At 42.5% G+C, this 12356-nt stretch overlaps 1 protein-coding gene across 5 annotated transcripts in view; it reads right to left on the minus strand.

Moving 5' to 3' along the window:
* UNC13B (unc-13 homolog B) overlaps positions 1–12356 on the minus strand; it is a 206493-nt gene that overhangs the window by 167745 nt on the left and 26392 nt on the right. For all 5 annotated transcript variants that reach the window (XM_056514073.1, XM_056514072.1, XM_056514076.1 and 2 more), the window contains exons 3-5: positions 10093–10192; positions 6212–6329; positions 5223–5346 (exon numbers count right to left, since the gene is read on the minus strand). In XM_056514073.1, the coding sequence (XP_056370048.1) occupies positions 5223–5346; positions 6212–6329; positions 10093–10192 (342 nt within the window). The remainder of the gene's footprint in view (positions 1–5222; positions 5347–6211; positions 6330–10092; positions 10193–12356) is intronic.

Consider the following 12356-nt stretch of genomic DNA (forward strand, 5'->3'; position numbering starts at 1 on the left):
TAATGACATCTTTCTGATCTCAGAGAAATTCTTGTCATCAATACTAGTATCAGTAAAATTACTGTACAGCAAACTTTAAACAGGAAGCAACTGGTCTATGATCTTGAGTCAAGTTACCTGATCAAAAGAAATCCCAGTGAGATAGAATTTTTGATTTCTTGAGAAAGCTTCTGTTGTGTTTTGCCTCAGTCAGCAGTTTTGTTGAAGCTGCTTCTCTGGAATGCAGAGAGTGGAAATCCCTAGCAGAGATCACAGACTGCTTCCAGCCACATCCACTGGCCAGCTCCTGCATACTGTTCAGCTTTTGACTACAGTGGAAATTACTCCACTACATTAACTTCTGCTTAAAAAATAAAAAGATGAACTGGTCCAGAGAGAGCCCACCTGATTCCATCTCAGGACTCCACTGACATCATGCTTGGTGAACACAAGGAGCAAGGCCATATGTCAGTGAAACCAAATTGCTGAAAAGCAATGGAGAGGAGATGGGCAGGTAGATTCAATAGTTTTTGGTGCTTATTAATCTGAAAACAACACAGAAACACTGCAAGCTTTAATGCCCTTGGTCTTACTGCCATCCTGGAAGCCAAACCCCATGTTCTCCGAGCTCCTGGTTTTCTGGCTTGAATGTGCAGGGTCCATAAGCAGGCACACGCATGCCAATGGCTGGGGTGGGGAATGAGCAACTCTCACAGCATCACTTAGGACTGAAGGCTCCAAGTTGAGCTGATGTGGGATTCCTGGACACATGAGCAGAGATGTGGGTGGAGGTCCCAGGTGAGGCTGCTTAGAGCAAGTAACTTATGGGTACACAGCAGTACAGTGACTTGTCAGAGTGAGGAAGGAAATAAGAGGATAATTTCGTGCATCCATACTGACTACTTCACTCAGTTAAACATCTCAGGAAGTTAAATACGACAGCATTCCTGCTTAGAGATATAGAGATCTCTGAGAGATCTTGATCATAAGATCAAGAGATCTCTCTCTTGGCAATGACCAGGCACTTCAGCACTAAAGCTTTTCCTCTCATGTTTGTTGGCCCTTGCTTTGAACCTTGCTCACCTTGTTCCTTCTGAGTTTTTCCAAGGTAGCAAATCCTGGGCTGGGGCAAAACTCATCTTGGCAAGAGTGAGAACAAGTGCTGAAAGCAAAAGTGATACCCCCTCTCCCCCCACTTTCCTACAAGTGTTCACTGGCTTTCCCTCTTCTCAGCCCAAATTTAGTCCCTTTTCTAATGTATGACAATCTTCGTAAGTTCTCACTGAAATTACTTTGCTAAGCTGAGTTTTTCTTTCTGTTCCATTCCCAAGACTCTAAAATAACAAAGCACATTTACCCTATCTCATGGTTAGATGCAGATCAGCATGCTCCAACCCTGGGAGTGTTGAGAACACTAAAAGCATCTTCATTCCAATTATGAATTAGAAAATGTTTGGCACAGAACCAAACTGCTACAGTTTGGGAGCCAAAAGCATTTTTGAGTACTGCATCCTGTGAGGGATTTGCACAGTCACTGCACTTCTAAATAAGGGGGCCAGAGTAAAATTGCTATCAAGCAGAACAATTTTACACTTGAAAAGCAGCATCCTGGAAAGTCTATTCCAACACACACTCACTGCATCAAAACAATGATAGCAAGATTGTCTTCTCCCTACCAGAAAATTTTCTAAACCAACCAAAGGAAAGCTGTATCCCTCCCCTGTCAGTCTTGTTCCAAAGAGGAAACAGATATGATCAGAGGAGAAAGTGGCTCCAGCCTGTCTCTGCTAACAACCACTTTGTGCCATGAAGAAGGCATTTTTAACAGACTACCAAGCGCAAAAACACTTCTCACCCTACAGGTTAATATAATGCCTCACATTTCCCACCCTCACTCTTTGTTACATTTCCGTAGCAGAGGATTTGCAGTCGTTCTGTTTCTGTGAGACTGAACATTCAAGAGCATGGGGCTGGCAGAGAGGTTCATATGGCAGCCTGGTCCCCAGCACTGCAGTGCATCATGCAGAGATATTCAACACAGAAGAGCCCACAGAGCTGCTCTCCCCTGCACAGCATGTGCTGATGTCACACTAACTGACCACAAGGCAAGAGCTGTGTCTGGAATATGCAATGGGACATGCAGGGGACATACACAGGCCACTATCAGTGTTCTTTGTCCCATTACAAATCCAGCCATTGACAAAGTTTAACTCCTGGCATGACCTCACAGAAGCTTATCTTCCATCACCAGAAGCAGAGACTAAACTCCCACCAGCCTTTGCTAGGAGATGACTGCTTCCCAACTCCAAGCCTGGTAAATACTTGAGAACATTTATATTAAAAAAAACTTTAAATCCTCCAAGCTGCCTTCAACACATACTACCACTGTCATCATCAGCACATTTTACACTTTTTCAGCTTTAGTGGCTTCCAGTCTCCAGAGTACCAGCAGAAGAGATACCAGGAAGGAAGAATCTTGAATGTATCAGATGGAAGCAGAAACAGCAAATGAATCCAGGATAAATATAGCTCAAATAACAAACCAGTTTCTAAACCTCTTTGCATATACAATCAAGTTTTACATCAAGGACTTCAGCTCTTCTGATCTTCAAATTCATTTATTCTCTTTTACAAATCCCTAAAAACCTCTCAAGCCCCACCTAAATATAATGAAATATTTAAAATATGTCGAATAACCTGGGGTACTGTACTGTGTGTTCACCTAAATGAGACGGCAGCCAGAAATGATAGAAAAAGCACAGAAGCACAGCCAAACAGGAGAACACACAGTTTTTTCAAAGCTGCTATCCCAGGCAGCAGTGTTTTACCCAACCTGAAAGGCAGCACAAGCTGTACATGAGCCCACACATCACTCTGGTTCCCATGCATCTACAATAGCCAGGAGATCTTCACCTGGGAAACAAAACACGATACACAATGTTCCTAAGTGTCTCTCCAAACCTGCTGTTATTAAAATCTTGCCTCTATGGCCCAGCTGCTTACTTAAGAACTTCCACAGCACATCAGTGATGCATTTACTTCCCTGTGTAGGGATAAAGCAGTAGTTCCCAACTCATATCACAGAGAATCTTAATGTGTAGGGCACTAAGAATCCACTGGAGTATATGACATGGGTAGGGGCCACTGTCTAGAGGAGTATGACACACCCCTAGTGCCTCCTGCTTTTCAACCTGCTTCTGACCTTGCCATGGCACCCCAGACTGAATGGAGATCAAAGCAAACACTGCAGCACTTTTCTACAGAAAAGCAGCTTTTGAAGAGCTAACTCATGCACCCATTTTTTCCTGGACTTTATGAAAACCTGGATAGGCAGCCAATTTTTCACACCCTAGAACAAAAACCACTCAACACAACATGTGGAATCCCTGTTATTTCAGTATTTGGCATGGTAAGCAAAGAAATAAGTAATAGGTGTGCTTTAAATGATCTATGGTGTCAAAAACAGAAGAATCACAAAAATCTTTTAACTTACTTACTGGTCTGCATGAAATTCTACTTCTTCAAATGTGAAAACTTAAAATAGTATAAATTACCGCCAAAAAAACCAAAGAAAAACTCCTCTGACTATAGTACTAGGGAAAAAACACATTATAACCTGAAATACTTTGATTTCTAAAATTCAGATGTTCCAACACGTCTACATGGAGTCCGTTTCCTTATACTTGAAAAAAATAGCTCAAAATACAGTCTGTAACATGAATGGCAGAAGAAAGCAAATTCTCTTTTGGACACTCTCAATTCAAAGGGAGACATCAGAACTTCATTTCCTTTTAAAGCAGTGACAGTTACAAGTGTGTCAGAATGAATGCAGATGAGAAGGAAGTGGCTACAAGCCTTGCCTTCAGCTCTGTATGCTTGTTCTGCCCCTCCCAGAAGCCTCAACACTTGTACCAAAGCACCAAGATTTCTGGTGAGGTGAAACAGGCTTGTTCCTGCTCTTGCATAAAAAGTATCTTCAGTAATACACATCCCATGGACAGCAGCCATGGAACACCAGGATATTTCCATGGGGAAGAGGGATGGTTCCTGACCAACATCAGACAGCTGTCAGGACAGCTCAGGTGCCAGGTACTCTTCCCCTTTGCACACTGGACTGTAGTTAAAGAGCAGTGCCATCAACAGGGGACTGTGCAAACCATCCAGGGGACTGTGCAGTCACAGCAGTGCACTCACAGCACAATACACAATTTGTATTGACTGTCCAGCTGCAGTGCCAAGGCCTGCATCCTCCCCTGCACCAGGGAGCAGAGTATGAGACCCACAGATGTCCTAACTTCTTCCCACAATAGATAGACAATCCTGACAGGTGCTGACCAAATGCCAGTGCCTACACAAATGCTCTGCCCCTGCTTAGAGCACAATACAAATTGCTCACAGTGACTAGGGCTTTGAAGCAAAAAAGGATGCAACAGGCAGAGGGGGTGGGATGAACCTTGCAATGACAAAACACTTCAGTGCTCTGAAGTGCATGAAAAAAAAAATAGCACAAACCCCAAAAACATAATCCCTCTTCTTGATCCTGAGCATCAGCTAAGAGCTGGAAAGAGAAGTTATGTAAGCCTAGGAAGCATTCTGGCTAGGGCCTTACTTTTGGGGTTTATTTGGTTTGGGGTTGGTTTTTGTTTGCTTAAGTAAAATAAAATTTAAAAATTACCTACAACTTTACTTGAGATCAACTTTACTTTGCTCCAATTAGCTGCTTTTCCATATTCTGTATTTTTCAACCATAATTAATTGCCAGAAAGGCAGTTCTTACAAAATTAAGTTATTTATATACTCCACTAATGATAATGTTCAGGAGCACTAAGCATTAATGTTTCACTAACTGAACTGCACAGGTCTAAGAAGGCTACAAGCATTCACCAAAGAATTGCTCTAACAACACACTTGACCTCTTCTAGAGCCAAATTTTTCTAGATTCAAAGAAGCAAATGCTCCCTGCTCAGGAAGAAAATGTGTGACTACACAATCCTAAAACACTATTAGAAGAAAAAAAACTGCTGCTAGTCTAAATATTCCAGCACCCAGAGACTTTCAAATATTTCATACTTATTCAGATCCTCTTAAAAAGAAGTCAAACAAAAAATTAATACCAGTCACATAACCTCTACTGAACTACATTGACTGAACTGAGAATGAACACAATTTGATTATAGAACTTAAGTTGTTCCCATTTTCTTTGCACTGTCAGCATCCTGGGTAAGTTATGGAAATGCACTTACCAAAAGGTAATTCAAATCTTGTGTCCAGCAAAATTTTATGAGGAGTTGGGTTTTTTGTTCCACAGATTTCATCATGTTTCATTACAACTTCTGCCTCCAGTGTAGACCACTCCCCAGGACCTTCCTGTGAATCAAAGGCTGTAGGTGAACGAACATTCAAGTCTGAAGAAATTTATGCACCAACTCTCACACTCTTCCTAAAACAGTCCAAAAACAGCTCTACAACATTATCAACCCTACTTTAACATCAAATTACATCCATTCAGCACGCACTGGATTTTTCTTCCAAACTGGATTTCTCCAAATCTCAGAGGCATCTACCAGAGCAAGCAGCAAAAAGAAGCGCTGCCCTCTCAGTGGAACTGCAAAGGTAGACCCTCAAAGCCAGGACTGAGGAGTGTCTGGACAGCAAGAGGAATTGAGCACCAGCCAGACCTCATAGCCACACTGCAGGGCATCCCCACTCTTTTTCTTTTATGGAAAATATAATCTATCTCTCCCTCCTCAAATTCAATAATCTTCTAAGTAAATACCCTAAAATTTGAGTTAAAAATGCTTCACGGCAACAACTGCCAAACTCAGAATTTAGGGCAGTTACAGACATTGGGAATCCCACCTCCTACTTTTGTTCATATAAATTAGCACAAAGTACACTTAACACTACAACCAGAAGCCCTAGAAGATAGCACAGATGTGCTCTAAGCAGTGAGTCCTTAAGACTTCACACACTTGTGTTCCTTAACAGACTGGGCCCTAGTTCTTGAGTCCACACAAGTGAAATGACACCAAAGAGCCCTACGTAAGCTCAATTGTGATCTCACTACAAAATCAAAACCAATGTGATGAGACAGCCCTCTCTGCTCATTCAGCCTTCCTGACTTTGCAAGTGGAAGTTTTGCTGAGGAGCTCAATCTGGGCTGCACCAGGCCAGATCAGTAATGCATTAATTATCAACACTGGAGCAAATAGAGGTTTTCTGTCATCTTAACCTCATCGGATTGGTGAATGGCTTTCAGAGCAATCCACACGGTCCCAACCAGGGTGTCCCATATCAGTCCTTTGTTCCATACTTCCACAATCAGGCCCAGGTCCAGCCGACTGATCTCACTGCAAGAAAAGTAAAGGCAGCACAGATGAGAAAAAAAGCAGAATACAATCTAATTTTGTTTCATGTTCTGCATTTCTACCATAATTATACCAGTGAACCATTTCCACAGAGCTGAGTCAAGCTACAGAACTCCTGGAAGTTCTGTGTGACTGAGGCAGTTCATACTCGGAGGGAACACCAGTTTCTATTAACTCACAATTTAATACTAATTACACAAAGAGTGCAAACCAGAACCCTGAACTATGTCATGCGTGAATTGCCAGTAGGGAACTCATCTCTGCAGCTATTTACACAGGAGGAGGAAGTGTACCTTGGACCAAAACCTAGAGGTGAGCTGTTCTTTATCATCAGGCACCCCATTTCTAACAAAGTGAGTATCTCCCTTGGCAACACAAGTGTACTCTGGCAGGTGCAAACATGCCAATACTTACCTGTGAGTGGAGGTCACCCTAGCCAAAAGTAACAGTCCCACACTCAGCATAGCTGCATCAGCAGCACTACTTATTGAACAGGACTGTGTGGCACCAATTCTACTCTAGTACCAGCTACTTCCACATGACCACTGAGTGACAGGTTCTTAGAAATACTGATTTGAAGGTTTTCACAGACATCTTTACCCCCATTAACAAAAGAAGGCATCTCAAATTAGCTTCTTCTCAATGTTTTACAGCATTTATGCCTGACTTCTGCATGCTGATTTATAAGATGTCTACTTCAGAACAGCGTAACACATACACAGCAGCATACACTGGTAAAAACAATAAAGCAGAGAAGAATCCTGAGCTGTCTGTTGATATCACAGCTGTCTCACACTTACCATGAAGAAACCCATAATTTTTCAAGTTCAGGGCTTCCCTTTATCGCAGCTGTTAATCCCCAAAAGTAGTCATCTTAGATTGTCAGTGCTGCTCAAACATATCAATGTTACAGCTATCAAGGAAATTTAAAAGCATGTTACTGTCTTATTTCTACAGACTGCCATCATGGCCAAAATAAGAAAGAATTGCTGCAAATCCAAGCATCCACTTGAACTTTGCCTCCTTCTTGCAACTAAAAGAGAATATTAAATCTACAAGGTTCAAGACAAACCAAACAGTTACAGTAAAGTATATAAATGTGTATTTTAAATCCAAGTGCTTCTGTTCTTGTTTGAGACACAGGAATTGAGGTTAGGAGCATCCAGACTTGAGTGGCTCAGTCTGGAATAGTTCAAAATCAAAATAGTTCAAGGCTATTACACAGCCTTCCATGAGTTTATTGCTAGCATCTCGTAATAGAGTCTACAGCATCCTCTGTTCTGACAGGGTTACTTAGTATGGCCAACAGCTGTACCAGCACCTGCCCTCACTCTGCTTGATATTCATCTGACTGCAGGCTGATGATGACTGACTGACTGCTGGCTTGAACAGTGTGATGCTAGGAAGCAAAGGGAAGGGAAGGGAAGGAAGATATGCTCTGCTTTCAGTTAAAGGGACACTGATCATGACACACCCAATGGGCGCCTATACAGATCTCCAAAGGACAGGTCACCAGGTAAGAATAATAAATAAAAAGTATTTCTGTACAGTGGCTTTGATTGCCTTTGTGTCTCCCTTTCTCCACCTTCTGGTTAGATGCAGAACAGCTTCTAAGAACAAAAGAGCTGAGACTGAAATTTGGTGTCACTCCCTTTCAACACACACAAAGGATTTAAATAAAGGCATTTTTCACAATTTCAACACCAATTTAATCAGTGGGCACTCTCACTCGAGGTGTTTCCTGCAGATATGCAGTAAATATGCAGTTCTTTCAAAGCTCCTTCAAAATTCGAAGATGCTCCCAAGGAATACATTGAAGTGCTTCACTGGTCTGGTAAACAGCCAAATCTCAAACAACCCTAGAGCCCCAAATTCTGCAGTGCTTTGTCTCACAAGGAGTTTGGAAGCAAAACCAAGAAACACAGACAGGAAGCATTTTTTTGCTTGTGGTCTGTTCTTCTACTATGCCTCATGAAAAAGGTAAACACAGCACAGACAGTAAAAGCAGCCTTCCCTTGGGGAAAAAGTGCTGTGCTCAAAATCCTTTTCCAACTTCAGAAAGAGAATAAGCAAACTAGAGAACAGCAGTATTGGAATACCAGCACTATTTCTCTTAGGACAACTTAATGTACACAGGATCATGCAAAACACCTTCGTTCCCACATTTAATATTTCTGTTATGAGGAGACATCAGAACTACTGTAGAGTTGCCTGGCTAAAGCAGGGACAATAATGGCAAGGTAGTTCAGCTAATATTCTGCTTCCATATTCCCTAGCAACTAATTATGGAGCGTCTCAGTGACCTTACAGCATGCTAACTAAGCTCCCAGCTGATACCAGAGTGCAGCTCCAGGAGCTCTTGAGCAGAGGCAGGAGGAGCAACCACAAGAGCCTTCATCCAACACATTCATGTGCATTCTTAAATCACAGCTGAGAAGCCTCTTCTGTAGATGGCTGTGTTTAAAGCCAGCTCTTGCCCACAGGATGAGCACAAATTACAGGCAGAAAGAGTTACTAGTTTGAGTATGGGCATGTGACTTGGAGGATAGGTTCAATTCCTTGTCCCAGACTTACCCAATTCTGAATGTCTGACATCAGTGACAGCCTTGGCCTCTGTCTGACCAAGAGCTGCAGAGCTGAGCAGATGCTGGTGTACAGGAATGTGTGTGTTTCACCAGATACCAAAGGACAGGTTCCAAACTCTCTGGGCAGGAGAACATACCTCTTGCTCTACTTCAAAAGCAGAGTACCAGCAAACAAGGGAGGTGGGAGCACAGCTATGATGAAAATTCTGTACTGACCCAGGTGACCTCCTTAACCTGAGGCAACAACCTCCCACTTTCAGTGGAGAAGGAACAAACTGCCCCGGATTAGGAAACATATTTACAAAATTCCGTGGCGGGGTCTCTCAATACAGATACTATGTAAACACCTCAAACCCACTCGGAAACAGCAGCACTAGCTTTAACACTACAAAATGAATACAGTATCATTTCCCCCATTGACCAAATTTAGTTTAATTTGCCTTACAAAGCTATAGAAACAGAAGCAGATGCACTATAATCAATAAATCATTCACCTGCCAGAAAAAACCCCACCATTCTAAAAGATACTGGGAAGTCCTTGGCTACATGTCACATTTATGAGAATCAAACCAAATCAGAAGTGCCAACTGCATCAGAAGCCCTGGAAAAGCTGGAATTAACTGGTTCTGCTGTTTATGAAGCAGCTCCCAGCTGAGGTAACCAGAATCACCTTGCAGAGGCTCTAAGTGCACTAACACCACCTCTTAATCTCCAGCCATGGACACCCATACCCTCTTCCCACACCCAGGAGCTCCATTTAAGCTCAGCTAAGGGCCTTTAGTCCTTGGCTAAGCTATGCTGTAGGTGTTTGTGTGTCTCAAGCTTACAGGCACAGCTGTGCACACGGTGGCCAAGGACAACATCAATCCCAAACACAACTCACACAGTAACTCCACAGCTCAACCTCACACCTGGCCTCTCACTACAGACCTGGCTGGCAATTGCCAGGCCATGACACCAGCAGACACAATCTCCCAACACACATCCTCCACCACAGGCCAATGAGTACAACAGGACAGAAACTTCAGGCTGTCACCAGGCTTGTCCATTTTACCTATCCAAATATTCTGATTCATACATATATTAGCAGCTCTGAATGAATATAGGGCTGTGTAAGGACTCAACCATGAGCACCCCATGCTGTGCACCACCATACTTACAACATAAAATCCTGCTCCCAGCAGGGCTGGTCACCTCGCACGGCCACCGTCGTGCTCTTCACATTTTGCACTTTCAAGGTCACGTATGTATTGAATTTATCTGGGGAATGAGACACAAAATGTTATCTCCATTGTCATACCCTTTCATCACATGACCTGCAACACTGCAATGTTTTCAGATCATACAGTGCACCCAGAGAGACCTCAGATGAAAAGCCCCTATGGGAAGATATCACTGAGTTTAAGTTGCCAAATGTTCAAGCTGTTTTCCACCTGCATCAAATTTTCAATCACAGCTTTTTTAGAAATCCAAGCACAAATGAACAAAAACACACTACTATTCACTTGCAGTAAGACAGGGACAAGCAGTGTAAAATCCTACAGAACACAGACACTTAGTACAATGCTGCTCCTGAAATGCAGACAAGAGAAGAAGAGACAGTCTGAAGGAACAGGACCCATTATAAGTACCAAGCAGTGTGAAAAACAAATTTGCAAAACATACAAGCAAGAGGTTAGGTTGATCATATCATCTCTTTCCTTCTGACCCAACTGCTCTCCTACTCCCAACTCAGTTTTGCACCCATGAGTCCACAAAGAACTTTACAGGCCAGTCAGGGGCAGAAGAAAAATACAGATTTATTAGTAAGTGTGCTGAAACTGACCTGACCTAGGAAAACCACAACATACTCACATCTAGACAAGACAGATTCTCTCTAGGTGTTTTATTTTTTGTTTTAAATCTGAAGAAAAATCCTGGAAGAACTTTTTTCCTAGTTTCTGCTATCTCTTTGCTAATAAAACCAGAAGTAGCAAAGCACAGAATCATTCAAACTTTGAATACCAGCATCCAAGAATGAACAAACTCCCTTTAAGAGGAGTTACCACCTCAGCCTATCAGTTTCAATCAGCCTGGAACAAGACATGCTAAGTACCCAGAAATCAGTGTACGTATTTTAATACTTTGATGCTCTGCTGCATATATTCCCAGCGTTTAATCTCAATCAAGTCAATTTTAATACTGTCAGAATTTCACATGGAAAGCAAAGATACAACAGCCACCATGGCTTTACAAAGGGGAAATAATGGCTGACAAATCTGATGTTCTGCTAAGGCTACAGCACTGGTGGATGGGGCAAAGTAACTGACATTGTCTGCCTGGATTTGTGCAAAGCATTTGACACTGTCCTGCACAACATCCTTGTCTTTAAATCAGAGAGCCATGGATTGGATGGGTGGAGCACTCTGTGGACAAAGAACTGGCTGGCTGGCCACAGCCTAAGACTTGTGGTCAGTGATTCATTGTCCACCTGGTGACCAGTGACAAGTGGTGTCCCTCAGGGGTCAGAACTGGGGCTGATACTGTTCATTATCTTTGTCAGTGACAAGGGCAGTGGGATTGAAGGCATCCTCAGGAAATTCACTGATGACACCTAGCTGTGTGGTGCAGTCAGGCTCTGGAGGGAAGGGACACCATCCAGAGGGACCTGAATGAAGAAGTGGGACTATACAAACCTCCTGAAGTTGGTTGATGAAGCCAGCAGTGTGAGCTTTAGTTAGATATTAGGAAGAAATTCGTTACTGTGAAGATGTTGAGACACAGGCACAGGTTGCCCAAGGAAGTTGTAGATGCCCAATCCTTGTAGTGTTTGAGGCCAGGTCACATAAGGCACTGGGAAACCTGCTCTAGTGGAAGGCATGAAACATGGTATGAAACTAAATGATTATTTAGGTCCCTTCCAAATCCTTAACAATGTTCTCCTGCCATAACCTGAAGACAGCTACATCCAAACAATAAAACTGAATAGATTATGAATACAGTTGTGCAACTGTTTCAGATCTAAACACCTCAGTAGGTGTTATTCCATAAGTTTTTATTTATAAGCATTTTATATAAGTGCTTATTCTTTTGTAAACTGTACATCAAATTTCAACTGATGAATCTATTTGCTTGCTAAGGGATTCCTTGCTAGCTTCTGAACCACAGTGAAAAGAAGTTGCCCAGACTGTAAATTCTGGGTGTCACCATCTGTTTGTTTTTGTTTTATTATGCAGACACAAAACCTAGAGGATGGGAATTTAATTCCAAGCACAGCCATCATGGACTGTCATATAAGAGAATGATTCGCTTCTGCAGTTCCATCCAGTAATCCCAGTCAGGATTAAAACCACAGACTCACACACCAGTTCTGCTTAGTGGACATTTTTAGACCCTGTTTTGAATAGGGACAGAGGCAGAGGCAGTATGAATGAAAGTGGGTGGG

Source organism: Oenanthe melanoleuca, chromosome Z (genome assembly GCF_029582105.1).
Source record: "Oenanthe melanoleuca isolate GR-GAL-2019-014 chromosome Z, OMel1.0, whole genome shotgun sequence".
Taxonomy (NCBI): domain Eukaryota; kingdom Metazoa; phylum Chordata; class Aves; order Passeriformes; family Muscicapidae; genus Oenanthe; species Oenanthe melanoleuca.